This window comes from Epinephelus fuscoguttatus, linkage group LG20 (assembly GCF_011397635.1).
Source record: "Epinephelus fuscoguttatus linkage group LG20, E.fuscoguttatus.final_Chr_v1".
In the NCBI taxonomy this organism is placed as follows: domain Eukaryota; kingdom Metazoa; phylum Chordata; class Actinopteri; order Perciformes; family Serranidae; genus Epinephelus; species Epinephelus fuscoguttatus.
This window is the reverse complement of record NC_064771.1, coordinates 34,019,966-34,042,760: the sequence shown is the minus strand read 5'-3', so window position 1 is coordinate 34,042,760 and position 22,795 is coordinate 34,019,966. Positions and strand designations below refer to the sequence as shown.

The following is a 22,795-nucleotide window of genomic DNA, read 5'->3' as shown; positions in this document are numbered from 1 at the left end:
AAAACCAGAGAGACAGATGGATTCAGTAGTCAGAATTCACTTTAAATGAAATGAAAAAAACAACATCAAAAACATCTGATCATATTAAAAACGTTCAGTAACAATAAACTGAAGACGACTTTACAAAAATCTCCATCTGCTTAAATTCTGTCTGTTTTTAACTGAGTCTGAAAAGCTTTACTTTCTTACAGCGAGTGAATAAATTAATCAGAATATTTCATCCTGGTTTCACAAAAAAAAAAAAAAAAAGATTAGGGACTGTTCTGTATTTATCAGAGGCTGTTTTTATTTTGACCCTCCCTCCACCATAAATGATTTTATAGACTTTTAATGTTTGAAAGTTTAAAGTAGAAAAGGTCTCAGTTTTTCACTTGTCATTCAAACACTTTATTTTTAGACGAATTTCAAATGAGACATACAATAAAGTGATTCTGATGCAATATCACTAACCCTGTTTTAAGATATGTTCTTTTTTTTGAAATTTGAAAATCCAACATTAATTTCTGTTTGTACAGTTTCTGGTTGTGATTCATGGTGTAATTTTGGTGATTTTTACAGAAAACATGCCTGCAAACCGCACACCAGCATGTTTTCTGTAAAAATTAGCAGTGAAATAAATACAAACTACAGACATTTAAATCAGTATGCCACTCCTCTGAGCCAAAATAAAAAACATACGTCCCTCCCCAAGTGCTTAAAAAATACAAAATAATAATAAAAAGAACAAACAACAACAATTCCAACAACAAAAAATTGGGTTGGGTTGAGGTGGGTTTGGAAGGCATATTTTTCTTTAAAAAAAAAAAAAAAAAAAAAAATCCAAAACTTTTCAAGAAATAAAATTTCCAAAAATAAACAAAACAACACAACATAAACAAACAAACAAAAGATGCAAAATAAAGTTAAAAGAAAAAAAAATTAAGCATGTTTTTTAAAGAAAACATGTCTTGCCAACCTGAGGCGGGCTTGAAAGGCATGTTTACCTTTTTTTTTTTTTTTTAATTGCCAAAAAAAAGTCAATTTTTTTTAAAGGAGACATGCCTTTCAAACATGTTTTGGAAGGCAAACTACAGCCATTTACAGTTGTTTACCTTTCTGCACCTCCCTCGAAGTAAAGAACAGTCCCCTTTAGAGACTGTTGTTGTTTGGAAAGAAGAACTTCCTTCTTCTTAACTCAGGTAACTGAACTCCAAACTTCAGTTCTTTGTTTTTGGTAATTTAGGACTGTCAAAATAAAAGTGTGTTTTTCATCAGAAGAGCAGTCTGACATTTCCTGCTTGAGGATCGAACTCTGAATTATCAGTTACTGATTTATAGATTTATTCATATTCGGTAAATAAACGGTCGAGACAAGTCAACATTTTTTCTTCCTGCAATGAAAGATTTTTTTCACACAACACTGAGACTCAGTTACAGACTAAATGTCCTCCTGTCTGTCGGTCTGTCGGTCTGTCTGTCTGTCTGTCACTGTGTCTTCCTCAGCATGTTGACAATCTTCTTGAACCTCAGCCTGGTGGCGATGTCCAGCGGTGTCTCTCCGTCCTGTCGAACAAGAAGAAGAAGAAGAAGAAGAGGAGGCAGAAGAAGATGAAGAAGAAGAAGTAGCTGCAGCAGAGCGTCAGATGGCTCATCAGGACACTGATTGGTGTCGTGGTGCATTTGTGTACGTACGTTATTTTGGATGTTGGTGTCAGCGTTTTTCTCCAGCAGCAGAGGAACCAGACGATGACTCTTCCTCTGACAGACGTAATGAAGAGCAGTGTTTCCTTTCTGCACAGGAAACACACACATCACGTCAAACACGACAGGTGGGAATCACCTGAGGCTCCATGGTAACATATTATCACCATACTGATGTCACGGTTCAGTGTTAGTATTACGATTTTACATGTGATGCCATCTGCTGATTATTAAAATAACACATATCTTTATCTGTCACCTTTTTCTAACAGCAGGTTTTGTCCTCAAAGTAAAAAAATCTCTTTTATCTCACAGGAAAGTTTTTAGTTTGTTTATCTGACTTTATTCATTTCTTTTACAGCTAAATAATATCAGTCACAGCCACATCTCTGATATAAATATATACTCTAAATCTACGACTGGATCTTCCATCTTCAGTTTCTGGCCCCTGTGTTTTGTCTCTGTCAGATTAAAGCTGTAATATTTAAAATGTGATGTTTGCTGTGATGATGTAACACATAACACTGAATAAAACTTTATTATGTTCATTTACTGACACTTTTCTCGCTCTGACTCAGATTCCCTTTTTTTTTAGATAAACATGCACAGTCTGAATATACATGCACTAATATCTCTGCGTCCACCAGATTAAAATGGAGGCTCTGCCTTTTATTGACCCGTTGCCATGGTGACTCGTATCAGAGCACCACCAATGACAGATTTTTTCATTCACAGCACATGAGCTGAACTCAGAGTTTGTTGAACCTGCCCTCTGAAACAGTCAGGACACAAACACCACCACGTTATCTGACATATTCAGGAGTCGTCTTCACCAAAGTTTGTCCAAACTGTCTTCAGCTTTATTCAACAGAGTCTTATTGTGTTCACTTACTGTCTGGTTGGCAGGTTTTGCTCCTGACTCACTGACTCATGCTCACAAATCTGTCCTGGCTTGTTGAGTTTTGTGGAAAAATTAAGAAGTTTTCAAAGTGTATCAGTCAGTGAAGGCGTGTTAATACGTCCCAACTATCCAGTAACACCAGAAATGATGCTGATATAAGATACAGGACTGAACATGAGCTTCTCACTAACTAACTAACCAGGTTCAAACCAGAGATTCACTCAATCAAGATAAGAAAACAAGTTTAAGAAGCTGCACAGATCAAATCTGTAGGATGAGATTTATTTCTGTCTGCACACTCACTACTCACTACACATTCACAGTTACTATGAGGCCTGTTCATACAGTTAACTATGAGAGGGAAGTATCTGATCATGCTAAGCTAACAGCTAACTTATTACCATAACCTTTTATAATACTAAGTTTGTTGTGTTGCTTTAGTGAAATGTAAATTAATTAAAATCTTTATTATTAAACATCGTTTACCAGGTTTCAGGTGAAATGTGTTGAATTTATTCCAAATTATTACTCTTCAGATATTAGCATGCTAACATTAGCGCTGCCAGTTAGCTACACAAAAGTTCCATCTGCAGTTTGTGGAAGTTATATATTTACAAATTAATCTCTATGTCAGAACTAGTCTGTGAGCTGCAAGCTCCCACATTAGCATGAGGCTAAGTGAGTTAGCATGAGGGTGAGTACATTAGAGTGCATTAGCTCAAGGCTGAGTATGATAGCATGAGAATAAGTATGTTAATATAAAGCTAAGTATGTTAGTATGAGGCTAACTGCATTAGCTCCAGGCTAAGGGCATTAGCATTGAGGATTATTATTTTTGCATGAGGCCATATATGAGGTACAGTACATTAGCTCCAGGCTAAGTACAATGGCATGAAGATAATTACGTTAGCATGAGGCTAAGTACGTTAGCATCAAGCTAAGTACGTTTGCATGGGGCTAAGTACATTAGCATGAGGCTAAACATGAAGCTCACTACCTTCGCATGAAGCTAACTATGTAAGTGTGAGGCTTGTATGTTAGCATGAGGCTTCGTAAGTTAGCATGATTCTTAGAATGTTGGCATGAGGCTGAGGATGTTAGCATGAGTCTAAACATGAGGCTAAGTACTTAATCATGAAGCTCATATGTAAATATGAGGCTTCGCAGGTTAGCATTAAGTACATTAGCATAAGGCTAGGTATATAAGTATGAGGCTAATTACGTTAGCTCCAGGCTAAGTACATTAGCACGAGGCTAAGTATGCTAGCATGTGGCCATATAGTATGTGGTACAGTACATTAGCTCCAGGCTACATGCAATAGCATGAACCTAATTACATTAGCATGAGGCTAAGTATGTTAGCATAAGGCAGAGTTTGACCTTAAACAGAGCCCAGACAGGAAGTTGACAGGATGTATAGTCACAGTAAACAGTTGTTGTGACTCACGTAGTCGACGGCATCGATGTTGACGTTGCTGCTCAGCACGGCCGCCATCAGAGACACATTCTGCCTCTGTTTCTGGAGCTACGAAACAAACACACCGTTAGCATTCATTTCATTATTGTTCTGTTCAAACTACAGCTTAGAATCAACTGCTAACACTTACTGTCATGTAAGCACCCAAGCTAAGCTAACATGTCTCTAACTGGGCGTTAGCAAACAAACTCAAAATGAAAACTTCACTCATAAAATGACCATTAACACAAACACAAACATGTCTGTCTGTCTGTCAGTACCATGATGAAGTACCCAAGCAGCAGGATGGGCATGAGAATGGTGATCATGAGGTAATCCAGCAGAGAGAACGTCCTCCGGGACACATAATGAAGACACGTCCTCTGTTTCTGAGACACACAGACACTTTTCATCAGAGACCGCCTAGGACAGGTATGCGATGACAACACCAGCTGAACATACCTGATTGGTCAGGTGAACATCCGCCCCGTTCTCCAGCAGGTACTGGACCGTCCTCACGTGTCCTTTCCGACAGGCGGCGATGAGGGGCGTGTCCCCGCTGTGCTTCTCCTGGACATTCAGCTGGTTAGCGTCCTCTATGAGGACGTGATACAGCTGATGGAGGTCTCCGTCATACGCTGACTGACAGGCCGGCTGAGGAGGAGAAGGAAGAGGAGGAGGAGGAAGAGGAGGAGGAGACCGTCAGTCTTTCAGTCAGAGATATGACACACCTGGGGACAGTCAGTCTGTTCCAGTGTGTGTTCACTGAATGATAGGAAGGACTCATCCTCCCAAGGAAGGATCCTGGACTTTGAGAAACCCCATCTGTTACAGACGGAGGTGGATGGATGAGACAAAGGGACACCTGTCCACCTGTTACAGACGGAGGTGGATGGATGAGACAAAGGGACACCTGTCCACCTGTTACAGACGGAGGTGGATGGATGAGACAAAGGGACACCGGGAACATTTCACTTCTGGAGATCAGTTCATCTTCTCCTTATCGAACTCGTCACAGGAAATGAAGTTTTGAACAGGGGGACAAACTTTTACCTGTCAGTGATGAGGACGTAAAACACTGACTGATGTGTCGGAGTCAAAGTTCTGAACAACCATCAAACACTCTGCAGACACTGTTGTAAATCAGGAGATAAAAAAAGTTCAGATTGTTTGAATGTTTGAGATTTTTTTGTCTCCAGATGTTTCTGATTGTTTCCAGCTGACGGACTGAAGCTGCAGTTCGACGTCTCACAGACCATCAGACACGTGATGAGACATCATGTCTCTGTGTGGTGTTAACAGTGATTCAGACTGAGGCTCTGGACGACGTCTGCTCCAAACTACAAACTTCTATGTTTTGTATTATTCCACTGCTCATTTTAAAGAAAACATTTTGCCAGACTTTCACCATTTATCAGCCAGAAACTGTGAAAACATAAATTATTGTTATATTTTTAAATTCCTGACAGTCTGCAGACTCGTTTAAAATGTGTCCAAAAAAGAAAACTGTTCTGTACGACACAAATGAAAAGACTTTTTTCACTTTAAACTTTCAAACATTAAAAATCTAATATCTGGTGTGTGGAAGAGGGAGGGTCCTTCAGGTGTCTGCAGCTCACACACACTTTAATTTATTTTCAACCAAAATTCAAACAGATTTTTGGACAAATGATGTTTTTCTTATTGAAGCTCTGCAGGTGAGTCTGAACTTTACATGTTGGACGATTCTGTGACATGTGAGGTTCATCTACATGTTAAAGGAGGAGTCAGGTATTTTGCACTTTGAGCCCCATTTCTGGGTTGTTTATGATTAAATAGAGTGGTTAAGACCAAAATAGTGACAATTGCTCATTTTCGGAGAGTTTGTCTTTCCCCTACCTGGCTTAACACTGCTGCCTATGGCCATGTGTGAATCTGTCCTAAAGCCACCCTGAAAGTTGGTTTTCAAAGCCATGAAACTCACCGAGTGGTCAATGGTGTTTGTTGATGTTCTGACATAAAAATCATAGCAAACTGTGGTTTCCACAATGATTTATTTGACATTTTGTGTAATCCATTGGTTTTCTATAGAAGCCTCATTGTCCGTTGGTAGTAATCTGCCACTGGAAACAGAAAGGGGGTTGTTTACGACAAGGCTGTAGTCATTGTAGTCTTTTAGCTCAGCGAAAGTGCCGGCTCGACAGTGCTGTGTGCGCTCCTGGAGCAAGAACGAGAACGAACGCAAAAGTTTTGTAATAAGTTTAAACAACTGCTCAATGGATTACTCGCTTGTAAACAACCTTCACAGTGCGATGCCTTTGAACACAACGCCAACCTTCTTCTTCTGCATCTTCTCTGTGTCCCATTACATTGCAATGGTTTCCTGCCGGTTGGCTACACCCACGTAAAGGAGCATTATCACCATCAAGTGGCCTGGAGTGTGTAATGCTTCAGGGTCAAACGAACAATCAAGCTTAAGTTTACACACGGGTGTGAGGCAGCTGAAAAAATAATTCCACAATCGAGATGAAGAGCGAAAACACAGATGTAAACCACAGTTTGCTACGATTTTTATGTCAGAACGTCAACGAACACCACTGACCACTCGTTGAGTTTCATGGCTTTGAAAACCAACGTTTAGGGTGGTTTCAGGACAGGTTCACACATGGCCATAGGCAGCAGTGTTAAGCCAGGCAGGGGAAAGACAAATTCTCAAAAAAGGAGCAATTGTCACTATTTTGGTCTTAACCACTCTATTTCATCATAAATAACCCAGAAATGGGGCTCAAAGTGCAAAATACTGGACTTCTCCTTTAACGACAGGGCAGACAGACTAAAGACTAGTGATGTGACGTTCACGAACAAGCCGAGTCTTTGAAACGGCTCTTTGAAGTGAACGAGTGATATATATATATATATATATATATATATATATATATATATATATATATATATTAGGGCATTAACAGAAAAGTCGATTTGTCGATGTGTCGACGTCAGTGGCACAAGTCGACACCCCCCGGGAGGAGTCGACAAGTCGTGTGTTTCTCCCTCTCTCTCTCTCTGTGTGCTTGTGTACGGAATGCAATCGCTGCCTCTGATTGGCTTACACTGATACTTTATCCTTGATAAGTGAACATACTCAGGCGTACTATAAGCGGAGCGGACTCCGCGAGGAATGTCCGCAGTCATTCGGGCTTTCATAGTCGAGCGCACTTCTGCTTTGTAGTTTCCTGTAAAAATGTCCGTGAAAAATCCCCGCGATGTGAAAAATACATGCCGAGCAGTCACTGGTGCGCGGAGCAGAGTCCCCGCGGTCAAAAAAAAATCTGAGCTTTGCGCGTACAGGGCTTGTGGACGTCCGCTTTGAGTCCACGCAGACCTCCCCAGAGTCCGTTCCGTGTACGTTCTGCCCGAGTATGTTCAGGCCTTGACAGACACACATCACATGTGTAGAAATACTTCACTTTCCTCTGCGTCAATGTGATGACGTCATCAAATGACTTGTCGACTCGACTCGACTTCATTGACAGATAAGTCGACCTGAAAAAAATCAAAGTCGTTAATGCCCTAATACATATATATATATATATATATATATACATATATATATATATATATACATATATATATATATATATATATATATATATATATATATATATATATATATATATATATATATATATATATATATATATATACATATATATACATATATATATATATATATATATATATATATATATATATATATATATTGACAGGCTTGTTGTTTATAAAGGGCGTTGCCATGGCTGCACAAAACTCTATATCTGCAGAGTCTATTCTGGGTCCACGATACAATATCCAGATCACGTGATGCGATGAATCAGCAATGCGATTCTTCGTTACCAATGTAATGAACCCACTAACACTAACACCCCCCCACACACAGCAAAAAACAAACAAACAAACAAACAAACAAACAAAAGAACGAACGAGCCAAGGTCTTTGAACGAGTGAACGAGAGCCAAAGATGGCTCTCGTTCACTTTGAAGAGCCGGTTCAAAGACCTTGGCTCGAGAACGAGACATCTCATCACTACTAAAGACTAAATATTTAAGATTACAGATTACAGATTACAGTTTGAGGCGCAGTGCCAGTTTAAAGATTTGAAGAACTCGACTCGTTTCAACAGAAACAAATTCACAGCTGAAAAGAATGAACTCAAATCAAATGTTTGTGGCAATAAACTCCTCATAAAAGCAAATCAATACTGAGTTTTAAGGCCTGATGTTTTTTTAATTTATTTTTTTTTAATTTTATATACTTTATTAATCCCCGAGGGGAAATTCAATTTTTCACTCTGTTGTCGATTACACACAGGTCCGAACACACACATGCACAAACTGGAACTATACATGCACTAACACAGCTGCAGACAGACAGACAGACAGACAGACAGACAGACACACACACACACACACACACACACACACACACACACACACACACACAGTGTCTCTGTCACTGACTCTTGCTGAACAGAGTGTTACTGTGTTTGTCAGCTGAAGGTGAGCTCAGCTCCGTTTCATGTCTGATGTCATCACAAAGGTAACCTCACCTGTCGGCTCAACTTCACCACAAACCGGAAGTGAGATCGATCCAATGATCAGATTTAAAGACATAAAAAACGAGGTGATTAAAGATGAAACAGACAGAAAACAGAGGCTTTGTGTTCTTACCTCAGAGTAAACCAGCCCCATGTCCGCTGGCAGGAACACACCTGGACACGTCAAAGGCCCGACACTGTCACCTGCAGCACCTCCGGTCCCGCCTTTCAAAATAAAACCCTCTGAGAGAGAAAGAGGAGGCGACATCTGTGGCTGTCAGACCTCCTGCTGTTAGGTCACTGCTCAGTCAGCTTTATTGAATATTCAGGTTTATTTTTCTTTACGTGAAGCCAAACCAGACATAAAAACTTAAAGCTGCAGTGTGTCAGGTTTAAAGTGTGTGTAATCAGATCAGTGTGTTTTCTTTAACCGTCCGAAAATCAGAATGGTTGTGTCCTGGTTATATCTACATAGGGAGCAGGTCCTGGTCTACAGAGATCATCACGTTGCACCACCATGTTTCAAAGGCAGTGTCTGGCTGCTGGTTCCCTGTTCAAAAGAATGTTTTAATGTCTAAAATATTCCACTGGATGTTGGATGGACTGAATGTTTCAAATATAAAATATAAAAAATTAAATCATAGTTTCTCTGTGTGAGTTGTGTAGCTGCAGTTACCACACCTGACACTGTGACGTCACCTGTTGGTTTGTGGACTCGATTTTAAACCTCAGGTTTGGCGTTTTGTCCGTCACCATCTTGGCCTACTTTAAACTCCTGTATGGTTCAGACTATACCCAAGTCTGCTGAGACGATCTCCAGAGATCATGTTGATTTGTACATGTGAACATGGAGGTCTGCGGGGACGCACTCTAGTGGACATCAGAGGAACTGCAGGGTTTGGATTCGACCGGATCAATAATCCATTCATAGATTCACAATATTATGAGTTTAAAAAAACATCCTGAAACATTTATTAGAATATGTCTGAGTGGTTTGATCAACCTTTGTTCCTTTGTTCAACATCAATAAAGACTTTAACTGTTTTATCACCTGCACCTTTATTTTGTAGTCTGTACTTCCTGGCTGTGTGCAGGTATGTGTAACCTGACAGCTGATCACCAGTCTCAAGACTCAGCTCTGTATTTCATGTTTCAGGTGTGTGTGTGTGTGTGTGTGTGTGTGTGTGTGTGTGTGTGTGTGTGTGTGTGTGTGTTCACTTTGTGTCACAGTGTCTCAGTGTTGGTCTGATCTGATCTCAAAGCTCCAGATCTGATCTGAGACAAGCTCACACACGCTGCGGGGAACAGGAAGTGTGTCACAGCTGGACTCAGGCCTGAAGCAAAACAAACAGGATCAGACACACCCCTCCTCACATTTCACTCTGTGCATCCTCCATTCCTTTCATCGCCTCCTCCCTCCTTAGCTCCTCCCACCTTAAGCTGAGAGAGGAGGAGACAAGGAGAAGAGAGGAGGGAGGAGACGAGGCGGCAGGTAACAGACAGAATCAGTTTGTCTCCATGTGGACGCTGTCTCCAGCAGAGGGAGACAAAGTTCTGATCATGACTCAGATAATCAGCACCAGGTTGAAATACACCACACTGATCTCAGGTCTGATCTCACTTTGATCTCAGTCTGATTTCAGGTCTGATTTCAGGTCTGATCTCAGTCTGATCTCAGGTCTGATTTCAGGTCTGATCTTACTTTGATCTCAGTCTGATTTCAGGTCTGATCTTACTTTGATATCAGTCTGATTTCAGGTCTGATTTCAGGTCTGATCTTACTTTGATATCAGTCTGATTTCAGGTCTGATCTCAGGTCTGATTTCAGGTCTGATCTTACTTTGATATCAGTCTGATTTCAGGTCTGATCTCAGTCTGATCTCAGGTCTGATTTCAGGTCTGATTTCAGATCTGATCTCACTTTGATCTCAGTCTGATTTCAGATCTGATCTCACTTTGATCTCAGTCTGATCTCAGGAACCAGGATCACAGTGAAACTAAAATCAGTATCAGTAGACTCAGAGAGAACTGAACACATCACATCTTCAGTCAGTTATCAAACAGACATTAACGAGCTGCTGCATCATGAAACTCATTAATTTCATTTCTAATGTTAAAGATCATAAAATCAGCATGTAGGAAACTGTCATGGGCAGCCCACTCTGACATCTCTCCACTTAGTGCATGTATAGGTCAGGTTGTGCATGTGTGTGTTCGGACCTGTGTGTAATTGACAAACAGAGTGAAAAATTGAATTTCCCCTCGGGGATTAATAAAGTATATAAAATTAAATTTAATGTCATGCTGTTTTAAGAGGTTTTTACACCTAAAAGTTCTGTAAAGTGCAGAAAATCTATTAAATCATAAAGATTACAATCCACAAATGTTTCCTTTACAATCCTCAATCAATCAATTTTATTCTTAAAGCCCAATACCACAAATAACAATTTGCCTCAGAGGCCTTACAGCATACGACATCCCTCTGTCCTTTGGACCGTCACAGCAGATAAGATCTTCTCTGGAAACAGAGCTCTGAGATAATTCATCCAGAACACGCCCAGAATACAGTTTATTATTATTATTATTAGTAATAATAATAATAATAATAATAATAATTCTACTATTGATAATATTATTATCATTAATATTACTGCAATTGTTGTGGTGCAGCTCATCAGTTTGGTGAAATGTGTCAGAGTGAGACCTCTCTATAATTCACTCCTCTGTGGAGCGCATGCGCACACTCCACGCCCACAGCAGTGAAACCGGAAGTGCTGAGTGAGTCATCTGTGCCAGAGAGGATCTGTGAGCTCCTCCATCATCACTGTTTCTGTGTGAGGCAGCAGCTCCGGAGCTTTCAGCCATTTTCTCCTCAGCCTCCTCTCAGTCCGGATCCTCAGGGTGTGAACCGGCTCCGTGTCCGACCCGGGTCTGACTGCAGGTGTGAACGGACCGGCCGGGACCCGGGTTACCTTCCTCCATCAGCTCCACATGTGACAGCGGTGATGCAGACAGCTCGTGGACTCCACACCGACAACACACCGGTACATTCATCCGGTCATTCCTGTCTGTCCTCTGTCCTCCTCCCTCTGTCCATCTGTCCCTCTGTTCCTCTGTCCTCTGTTCCTCTGTTCTTCTGTCCTCCTCCCCCTGTCCTCCTTCCTCCTCCCTCTGTCCTCTGTCCATCTGTCCCTCTGTTCCTCTGTCCTCTGTTCCTCTGTCCCTCTGTCCTCTGTTCTTCTGTCCTCTTGTCCTCTGTCCTCCCCCCTCTGTCCTCCTGTCCCTCTGTCCTCTGTTCCTCTGTCCTCCTCCCTCCCCCCTCTGTCCTCTTCTCTCTGTCCTCCTCCTGTCTGTCTTCCTGTTTATCCTCCGTCCTTCTCTCTCTATCCTCCCCCCTGTGTCCTCTCCTCACCTCTCCTGTCTTCTCACCTCACCTCACCTCTCCTCACCTCACCTGTCTCCTCTCCTCTCCTCACCTCACCTCACCTGTCTCCTCTCCTCTCCTCTCCTCTCCTGTCTCCTCTCCTCACCTCTCCTCACCTGTCTCCTCTCCTCTCCTCTCCTCTCCTCTCCTGTCTCCTCTCCTCTCCTCTCCTGTCTTCTCTCCTCACCTCTCCTCACCTCTCCTCTCCTCTCCTCTCCTCTCCTCTCTTCTCCTCACCTGTCTCTCAGCTCAGATCAGGGTGCAGTGCGCTGATTTCCTGTTTCATGGTTCACTGAACATCACTTAATATCAGATAAAGTATAAATGTATTAATCAGTGTCTCATCAGTTAAAGGAGCAGTCCCACATTTATTTATGACAGATATCATATATATTAGAACCTGATCAGTACTGGATTATTTGGCCTATTATTTGACTTCAGTGCTGACGTCTTATTTTGAAAACTTGCATAAAAACAGCAGTGGTGGTGGCACGGTGCTGCAGAGCTTAGTATCGTCACCTCACATTACGAGCGCTCATGGTTTAAACTCCTTTGCGGAGTTAGCATGTTCTCCCCGTGTCAGCGTGGGTTTCCTCCAGGTGCTCCGACATGTTCTCCCAGTGTCAGCGTGGGTTTCCTCCAGGTGCTCCAACATGTTCTCCCTGTGTCAGCGTGGGTTTCCTCCAGGTGCTCCGACATGTTCTCCCCGTGTCAGCGTGGGTTTCCTCCAGGTGCTCCAACATGTTCTCCCTGTGTCAGCATGGGTTTCCTCCAGGTGCTCCGACATGTTCTCCCTGACTCAGCATGGGTTTCCTTCAGGTGCTCCGACATGTTCTCCCAGTGTCAGCATGGGTTTCCTCCAGGTGCTCCGACATGTTCTCCCAGTGTCAGCGTGGGTTTCCTCCAGGTGCTCCGACATGTTCTCCCTGTGTCAGCTTGGGTTTCCTCGGGGAATGCTGTCTGATGGCTCTGTAGCTCCCACTAGTGGCGGGTGGCTGCATGACAGTTAAGCAGCCTTGTACATGGATAAAACACTAATTGGTTTAACCGACTAATATTTATGGTGTCAACTAGCGAGGGGGCGGACCTTTAATCATTTAGACGTCTAATCGCCCTCATCCCAAGTTAACATTAATCACATTTCTAAACAACATAAACCAAAGTTTTCTGGCTGTTTCAGTTATTAAAAACACTTCAGTCCTCATCATGGTACTGGTTCTATATTTCACACCTATACTGTGTGTTGGCAGGAGGACTCTGTCTGCTCTGTGAAATGAGACGCAGCTTCGTCCAACATAAACGAGGCATGTATCTCTCAGTTTCTGGGATGCTTCTGAAACTCAGGCGTCTGATGAGGTCTAACGGACTGTGTGAAGAGGCTGAGGTCAGGTCGACCTGTCAGACCTGAACTCTGCTGAGCGAGCTTTTCTAGTCTGATTAATGTTCCCTCTTTAAACCCTCAGCCTGTGGATGAATGGATGGATGGATGAATGGATGGATGGCTTTACTCCAAATCTCAGGTATAGTTAAGGTGTTTTTAACCCCTATATATCCATGAAGCCGTTCTTTGAGCTCATGTAAAAGACACAGTGATAACAAACAGGTGCAGCGTGTGTTTCCTGTCTGTCGAGTCAGAGAAGAAGAGAAGGGGGTTAGAGGTCGTGAATGTGGTCGAGCAGGATGTTTGAGAGACGGCTGTGACACACCTGAAACCTGAACTCGTCCTGCTCCCAGCGGTCACAGCTGATCACTGTTCACTTTGATCAGTTATTTAATCAATAAACAAACACTCCTGTGTGATGATGTCATACTGGCAGCGCCCCCTGCAGGCTGCTCTCATCATGACAGCGTGGAACCATTTCATGATGACAGCAGCTCTTAAAGGGTTAATTAGTCACAAACATTGATGACATGTGACCTGTAGGAACCAAAGATCCTCTCATAGTCAGAGAACTCACTCTGATCAACATGTCAAATATACGTACGATCAGTTTTCCTCCGTTAACGTCAGAGACAGGAAGCAGGTGAATATTTAATAAAAGCAGTTTGTCTGGAGCGTCAGTAGTGCATAGTGCCGGCGCCCCATGATTAGAAGGGATGCCTCGCTGCAGTGGTCCTGAGTTGGACTCCCTTTGCTGCATGTCGTTCCCCCACTCTCTCTCTCACCGACATCTTCTCTCCTTTAAAAACCAAGAATACAGTTAGAAACAGAACCATGATCTTCAGCTGTTTAAATCTGAGCTGAAGTCAGAAAATCAATCTGATGATTGATTCATCGTTAAAGTGACTTTTGAGAGAATTATTGTAGCTTTCTGACGTTTCATTGATCAGGAGATGAATCAGATCAATAATCTGCAGATGAACCGATGACTCTGACTCAGTGTTCTGGTGTTTTGTTGTTTGTTCATGAATCAGATCCACATTCAGAGTAGATATAAGCAAAGACCTTGAACAGTAAACAACATAAATAGGGAGGATGTGAACAAACAAACAGTCTTCATCTCTCTGCCGTCCTGCTCTCTTGCTTGGATGCACCTGTTGCCGTGGCGACATCCTCCACGCCGGGTGTAGCAGACGGTGGTGATGACGAATCGGAGCTGTGTGTTTTTCAGTTGTTGGAACGCGGCGAGGAGTGGGAGGTCATCTTCTCTTTTCTTCTTCTCTCTGTTGTTTAGAGTGGATGACTCACAGGACTGTTAGCTACTGGTTACCATGGTAACTGTGGACCAAACTGAAGGACAACAGGCGTGATGATGATGATGATGATGGTGATAATGAGGGTCTGATTGTTAGCATTAGCTGCCGTGCTAACTGGAAGTTCTTAAAGGAGCTTTTCGTTGAGTTCTGTGTGTGACGGCTCAGAGAGCTGACGTCCTGTTGTTCTGTTTGTCTCCCTGCAGTGAAGCATCATGGGAGGTGGCAGATGGAGGAGCCGGCCGTGGGCCGACCAGAGCCTGTGACACACACACACACACACACACACACAAATCATGGAACAAGGCTTCAGCTTAAACACGCTGGTGAGTGTACTTTGTGTGTGTGTCTCTGTATGTTTATGTGCGTGGTGTAGATAAACAAGGACATGTGAGACCTTCAAATTAAAAGCCCAGATCATGTTAAAGTTAAGTACATATTTCTACACAACAAAATGCAATATTAAAACTTAAATTCAGATTTGAATTCCACATTTTCTCTGCAGACGTTGTTTCAAGGACACAAAGACTTTTTACATCGTGTGTCTGTCGTTTGTCTGTCGTTGGATTTGATTTCATTTCACTTTATTATCAGAAACAAATGTTGTGTTTCAGGACGTAGACTGTTTCACAGAAACATTTAACCAAACTACAGAAAACACCACAGACAGTTCAGACATGACGAGTGATCATAAAACTCTGATTAAATTAGGAAAATAATAAAGAATAAAATAAATAAATGAAACATGAGAAATATTAAAACTGTGATTTGTAATTTATAAACGTTTCACTTCTTTACTTGTCATGTCCTGGTTTTATTTCTCTCCTCCGTTCATGTTCTGCTATCTGTCTTTTTGTCCTCTCTGTCATTAGTGTGACTGATTCATGTCTCCGTCCTCGTCTGTGTCTGTGTCCATCATGTCTCTACTGTGTCTTCTGTTCTGAGCCGGGAGCTCAGAGAACAGACGAGTGTTTATCCTCCGCTCATGTTAATGAGCTGCATAACAAACGCTGCATTCAGGCTCTCTGCAGGGACGGTAAATCTCAGCTTCCTGTCTGAGAGCCCAGTTCAGCTCAGCTGTCAGATGTTAACGAGATGTTTGATGATCATCGTTAATATCAGGACACGTTACTGACGCTCGTCTGAGGACTGAACAGGAAACTGACTGAGACCTGTTGGTGGAATGTCCCTTTAAATCATCAGTCTGAAGTTGTGTAGAGTTCAGCCTGTAGGGGGCGTCGGCTGCGTCATGTAGAGTTCAGCCTGTAGGGGCCGCTGACTGGTTCCTGTTTATTTATCTCCACCAAAGACATATTCTTAGAAAGGTAAATGGTAAACCTGACTCTGACTTCCTGTGCTGCAGAAGAAGCTGGCGGCAGAGCCAGACTACACCGATGTGTCGCTGACGGCGGCGGAGCGAGTGCGGGCGCTAGGGAAGATGGGATGCAGCGTGGAGATCAACGAAGACATCGCACCGAGGCGCTACTTCCGCTCCGGAGTGGAGATGGAGCGCATGGCGGCGGTCTACTTGGAGGAGGGCAGCCTGGAGAATGCCTACGTCCTCTACACCAAGTTCATCACGTGAGCGACATCACGACACGCCACCGTCACAGCTTCTTGTTTATGCTGACGTTTGTTTACAGTAGGAATTGTGTGTTCAGTCTGTTTGTAGAGAAGCTGCCGACGCACAGAGACTACCAGCAATGCAGCGTCCCCGAGAAACAGCTCATCATGAAGGTAATGATTATTGATTATTGATTATTAGTAACCAGGAGGTGTGTGCAAACACCTGCAGCTACAGTTACCTGTGGCCAGCACCAGCAATAGTGGCATTAGCATTAGTGTTAGCAGTCGTAGTTTAGTGTTAGCAGTCGTAGTAATTGTAAAAGTTGTAGTAGTGGTAGTAGCAATAGCGTTAGCATTAGCAGTCGGAGTTTAGTATTAGCAGTAGTAGTAATTGTATAAGTGTAGTAATGGTGGTAGCATTAGCTTTAGCATTAGCATAAAGCGTTAGCAGTATTGTTAGCATTAGCATTAGTAATTCTGTCTGTGTCTTTGTGTTTACAGAAACTTCAGGAAGTTGCGTTTCCTCGTAAAGACGAGTTGAAGAAACGTCTTCAGGAGAAATACAGCAGGGAACACACCGAGTACCTCAGAGCACAGGTGTGTGTGTGTGTGTGTGTGTGTGTGTGTGTGTGTTGTCCAATCAGTTTGCATCATGTGTCTGACTGACAGTTCATCTGATTGGATGATTCACAGTTAACTCGACATGATTCAGTTTAAATCGTTCTAAAATAAAAACAGCGAGAACGTTAAATCTTTCTGCAGCAGGAAGTTCAGATTTCTGTCTTCTCTGTCATCACCGTGTGCGGTCGTGATGACATCATCTCACTGTGCTACCAGAGGCGGAGCGTCTCTACTGCAGATTTTAAAGTGCCCTGACACCGCTTTTAAAAGATGGCGGTCAGAGGAAGTCAAACAATCACCCAGCAGACCTGATCATGTGACTTCCTGTTCCCTCAGAGCCAGGCGGCAGCGGTGGTGGTGGATGGGTGTAGCCAGCAGCTGCAGAGACTCTCCCTATTGGGTGAGGACAGGAGGCGGTACGTGCTGTTGGAGGAGGAGCGTCAGCGTGTCGCCGCCCTGCGACGCATGCAGATTGAATCAGAACAGTTTCGTTACTTCGAGGACCAGCTGAGGCGTCAGGAACTGGCCAATAGGAGAGGAGAGGAGGCGGGGCTGAAAGTGAGCTGAGGCAGCAGAGTCGTATGAATACTGTGTGTGTGTGTCAGCAGTGGTACGACAGGATGTGGTCATATGTTTCTGACGTGTTCGTCTTGCAGGTTCAGACCAAAGTGCCTGAAGTGACAGACGGCTCCTGTCTGTCCCAGCAACCAATCAGAGACAGTGTTCGATCCCAGGGGGCGGATCCTAACCGGAACAGACCGCTAGCTCCTATCAGCCAACCAGCCGCCACGCTGGCTGGAGTACACAGTGAGTACACACACACACACACACACACACACACACACACAAGCAGGTCTGTTAATCGTGTGTGTTCCTGTGTGCGTTTGTTTCATGCGTGTGTGCAGCCCACAGGGTGGAGGGTCTGCGGCGGGTGGTGGTTCCCAGAGATCTGACATATCGTTTCCTCCTGCTGGCCGACTCCAACACCGCCAGAGGAATAGAGACATGTGGAGTCCTCTGTGGACGACTGGTGAGGCCGTTTCCTGTTTGCAGCTGATGATGTCATCGATTACTGCTCTCTGATGTCACTGACTGTGTGTCATCCGCAGACGCACAACGAGTTCCTGCTGACTCACGTGGTCATCCCCAAACAGTCGGCCGGGCCGGATTTCTGTGACATGGAGAACGTGGAGGAACTCTTCAGTTTCCAGGACCAACAGAACCTGCTGACGCTCGGCTGGATTCATGTACGACTACACACTAAACACACGTTGTAAACACACACTCTAAACACACATGGTGTAAACACAGGCTAAATAAATGTTAGACATGCTAAAAACACTTCAAACACATGCCTAACACACACTAAATACACTTTAGACACACCTAAAATCACATGTTAAAGACACGCTAAAAACAGTGAAAAATGTGCTAATCACATGCTAAATGTTAATCACACATTAGACAAGCTAAAAACATGCTAAACACATGCTAAAAACGTGCCAAACACACGTTCCAAACACATTAAACACAAACACACTAAACAGGTGTTAAACACATGATATAAAAACATGAAACACAGGCTGAACACACGCTAAATACACATAAAACATGTTAAATACAGCATGTAAAACACACATTAAACATGCAAAAAATACATTAAACACAGGCTTAATGCATATCCTAGACACACACTAAACACATTCTACACATGCTTAACTTGCTAAATACATCTAAACACATGTAACATGCTAAAAACATGCTAAACACACGTTTTAAAAAACACGTTTAAAAGCACATCCTAAACTCAAACATCCTAAATAGGTGTTTAACACACATTAAAAAAAAACACACAGGTAAAATAAAAACATTAAACACACACTTAACACCAATGTTAAACGCATGCTAAATACATGTTAAACACACGCTTAAAACATGTTACACACATTGATTGACGAGTTGATTATTCGACTTATTGCTGTCAGGTGTGAGTCCTCACAATGTGATATAAACCAGAGACATGTGACATTCAAATGTACAGTCGAACCTGGGAAGTCCCCACAGTGTGAGAATGTGATGAAGTGTGGGGTCCTCACAATGTTAGTAAACTGTCAACTGTGTCCTCACAATGTGATATAAATCAGGTTCACACAGACCATATCATTACAGCTCCACCCATGAGGTCCCCACAGTGTGAGTGGGCGGTCAGGTTTTTGTCCCTACAGTGTGATATAAACCACAGATACACAAACACACCCACCCAGAAAACACACACTCAGAAAAATGACCTCGTTGTACTTTTTCTTTCCTTCATTTGCATGATCAAATATCACCATGGCAACAGTGCCTGAGAGGAGAGGGGGAGGGACAGAGATAGGAGGACATGGACACGAGGTCTCACTCTGTCTTTCTGTTTGTCTCACTCTGTACAGACAGACAGACAGAGGTCTCACTCTGCAGCTTTGAGCTGTAACAGGTCCTGTTGTCCTCACAGTGACAGTCATGTCTGTGTCCTCACAGTGACTGTGGACATTCATGTCCTCAGAGCGTCCTCAGGGTAATGACATGTTGACGATGATGTTTCTCTGTGTTCAGACTCATCCCACTCAGACGGCCTTCCTTTCCAGTGTCGACCTACACACTCACTGTTCTTATCAGCTGATGCTGCCAGAGGCCGTTGCCATCGTCTGCGCCCCCAAACACAACGAGTAGGTCCCACATACACACACGCACAGAGTAACATATAGTCTCTCATGATGTCACATTAACTCCTCCCCCTCTCTGTCTGTCAGCACCGGTGTGTTCAGGCTGAGCGGTCCGGGGATGTTGGAAGTTTCCGGCTGCAGACTCAAAGGTTTTCATCCTCACTCCAAGGATCCTCCTCTCTTCACTGTGAGCAACTTCCTGTTTCCTTTGTCCTCCGTCAGTAGCCGACCGATCATCAATATCAACATGTTCGATCAATATGTCTAAAAAACACCACCAATAATAATCTGAGTCACACCGTCAGGTCTGACATCACATTCGCCGAGCGCCAGGTGACTTTCTGTTTAGGAGTAAATCTCAGAGAGTTGGCCGCCGCTGCCGCTGTTGGGTAACAAGTCGTGTGACATTCCGTCGTTTCTGTCATTTACAGTCGTATTTCTGCCTGTCTGCCTGTCTGTCTGTCTGCCTGTCTGTCTGTCTGTCGAGTGCACTCTGCAAAGTTTGTCTAAAAAGGAGAACTTTTTTTTAATATTTTATTTTCCTTTGTTAAAAAACAACTTTGTTGTTCCGTCACTGCAACACGTTTAATAACTCGATGTTAAAATCAGAACGATGTCCTGTTCATTTCTTCAGAGGAAGATATTTATTAACAGACGTCACAGTATTCTCCTGCAGCAGGTCCACCTGTAACTCTGAAGACTGAAGTTTATTTACAGCAGTTTATTTTAATAACTAAATACTAATTTCAAACCCAACACACGCCTAATAATATGAATTTATATTATAATAACTTAATAACTGATCCCTGTGTTCAGTGTCTGTCGGCTGTTTAATGTTTGGTGTCAGTGTTCATATTAAAACAGACAGACCGGAGCTGTGACACCAATATATACGATTTAATATTTGTTTATTTATGTGAGTCACATCATCATCACGATATTAAATGGTGTTATCACACACCTCTCACCGCACAGCAATGGACCACTGCATGTTTGAGTCTATAGAGACGTCTCTGACTCTGTATGCACACAGAGTTAACAGTCCCAGTGTAATTAGGCTATAAATCAGCACTCACTGAATAACTGCTGTCCAATCAGATTGCTCGGTCAGATCTACCTGTCGTATAGAGGTCCATGAAAACAAAACAAACTGAAGCAACGGAACCGAACCAGAGACGATCGACCTGTGGGGGACAGTCACTAAATGTTGTACTGTTTCTTTAAATATTAAAATGAGCTGACTCATACAGGTGACCTGTCACTGACTCCGTCCCCTCTGTGTCTGTGTGTCCCTCTCAGGTGTGTAAACACGTGGAGGTGAGGGACTCAAAGATCAGCCTGCTGGACCTCAGGTGACAGACAGGAGGCGGCGTTCGTTTTTAATGTCTGAAGAGGAGACTGTGAACACACTGCCATTGTGTGTGTGTGTCTGTGTGTGTGTGCGTACATGTGTGTGTGCGCGTGCATTCGTGTGTGTGTGTTCAGTTTTTTGGGAGTTTTTTGTGAACTTTGTTTTTTGAAGTTTTATTTGAGCCTCTGAAGCAGCTGCCGCCGTACATAGATATGAATCTATATTTTTGCGGTGTCCGTGTGGATCAGTTTCTCCGACCCTGTGTGATGTGACGATGTGTGTTTTAATATTAACAGCAGATATGACGTGTGTGTGACAGCTGAAGTGACAGAGTGCCTTCTCATCAAACACCCACATCACGTCTGAGTCTGTCGTCGACAGCAGAAACATTTATCTGCTCTGTAAATCACCGCTCCTGAAAGTCTGAAGGTAAATGTTCTTTTAGTTCTGGTGCTCTTTGATTACCTGCGGTGTCACACCAGCACGCTTTTGTCGTTTGATGTGTAACAGTGGCGCTCTCTGGTTCTCTGCAAAGTGCAAAGGCGGAGTTATACTTGTGCGTCAGCTCTATGCAGAGTCTACGCCATAGTCTACACCTCTGTGAGCATTTATACTTGTGCGGTGGTGTGTCTGTGTCACTCTGCAGTTACACCTCCAAACCACTAGTGGGCGGTGGGGTTTCTGTTAAGTGCTGTAAAGTTTAGTTGATTCAAAACACACATTAAACACATTAAACACACATTAAACATGACTTAATAGAGACAGTTTCAAACACAAGTACATAAATCAGCTTCACTGTAACTCGCAGCATTCACAGACAAACACTTGTCTTTATCTGGACACATTTTCCCCACAAATACAACATGCTAACGTTATTAGCACAAGCCTATGGCATTTTACATTGTATAAATTAGCCTAGCAGCTAGCAGAGATTTCCTCTGCTCATATTTCAGCCAGGATAAATCAAACAGTCTGTGGAGGCTTTATTGTCTTCACAGTTTATTGTTTTTTATCTGTGAAATTAAAGTAAATAAAAGCTTTGTGTCCACTGAGGGAAATGGTTTCAGCTTACAGAGACAGACAGGAGGTCTGCGTCACTGCGACGTGTAGTTACATTTCTGGGATGAGTGTCAGACTACGGCGTAGACTCTGTGTTGACACTGTGGAGCTCTCATTCTCTGATGTCACATGGCGGCACTCACTCATTCTCTGGAGACAGGGACACGCCCCTCCAGCTGCTGAGATGAAACTTCAGATATTTTTATGAAGGAAACATTTTTAAACCACGTCGACATGAATTCAGAGCACAGACGTGATTCAGTTGGATTTTAAATGAACCTGTTTTTATGGGAAATATAATTTAAACGTACAGACGCTGACTGTTTTGGGATCAGGTCAGGTGCTGCGCCCCCTACAGGCAGGACCAGGAACTGAACTCTTAACACTGCAGTGTGAACAGAGCAGCTGGATGAGATTCAGTTTGTGCACCAGCAGATGTGTGTGTGTGTGGGTTGTTTTTCAAAATGCCATTTTGTGGTAATAAAACACAAACTGCTGCTCCAACAGAGTCTATGTTCTGTCTCACTGCTTTTACGATTAGTTGTTTCAGACGTGAATTCTGTGTTCCTGCAGGTTTAAATCATCACAGTGTGTTCAGTTCTGTGGGGGCGGGGTTAAAGTAAAGGTCTGGTGCTGTTATTTACATATATATATGAGCTGCTTTATAAACATGCTTTTCCATTAAGTTTTCATTAGCTAGAAACATTAGCCTGATAGTGTTTCACCAGACCTCTTGGAACAGTTGAATTAGTAGGTTGAAAACAG

General features: G+C 43.0%; 2 protein-coding genes across 2 annotated transcripts; one reads left to right on the top strand and one right to left on the bottom strand.

Moving 5' to 3' along the window:
- Positions 1–21: 21 nt before the first annotated feature.
- On the bottom strand, positions 22–8,824 carry ankrd22 (ankyrin repeat domain 22). Its single transcript, XM_049562930.1, has 6 exons — positions 8,744–8,824; positions 4,500–4,691; positions 4,319–4,426; positions 4,029–4,106; positions 1,672–1,770; positions 22–1,542 (listed from the first exon to the last, which is right to left on the bottom strand). Exons 1-6 carry the CDS (start codon positions 8,762–8,764, stop codon positions 1,465–1,467), a joined length of 576 nt encoding a protein of 191 aa, XP_049418887.1. The 5' UTR covers positions 8,765–8,824; the 3' UTR covers positions 22–1,464.
- Positions 8,825–11,412: 2,588 nt separating this feature from the next.
- stambpl1 (STAM binding protein-like 1) lies at positions 11,413–22,536 on the top strand. The gene is made up of 12 exons (XM_049562928.1): positions 11,413–11,654; positions 14,935–15,054; positions 16,092–16,309; positions 16,390–16,465; positions 16,796–16,891; positions 17,252–17,473; positions 17,572–17,722; positions 17,821–17,945; positions 18,025–18,162; positions 19,511–19,623; positions 19,708–19,807; positions 20,920–22,536. Exons 2-12 carry the CDS (start codon positions 15,025–15,027, stop codon positions 20,974–20,976), a joined length of 1,326 nt encoding a protein of 441 aa, XP_049418885.1. The 5' UTR covers positions 11,413–11,654; positions 14,935–15,024; the 3' UTR covers positions 20,977–22,536.
- Positions 22,537–22,795: the final 259 nt, after the last annotated feature.

Excerpts from the sequence above, each read along its gene's own strand:
- ankrd22 (XM_049562930.1), bottom strand. The coding sequence starts at position 8,764 with ATGGGGCTGGTTTACTCTGAG. Across the intron at positions 4,692-8,743 it reads TGGGGCTGGTTTACTCTGAG|CCGGCCTGTCAGTCAGCGTA; the intron begins GTAAGAACACAA and ends TCTCCTCCTCAG. Across the intron at positions 1,543-1,671 it reads ACACCAACATCCAAAATAAC|GACGGAGAGACACCGCTGGA; the intron begins GTACGTACACAA and ends CTTGTTCGACAG.
- stambpl1 (XM_049562928.1), top strand. The coding sequence starts at position 15,025 with ATGGAACAAGGCTTCAGCTTAAACACGCTG. Across the intron at positions 15,055-16,091 it reads GCTTCAGCTTAAACACGCTG|AAGAAGCTGGCGGCAGAGCC; the intron begins GTGAGTGTACTT and ends CCTGTGCTGCAG. Across the intron at positions 17,474-17,571 it reads GAGAGGAGGCGGGGCTGAAA|GTTCAGACCAAAGTGCCTGA; the intron begins GTGAGCTGAGGC and ends TTCGTCTTGCAG.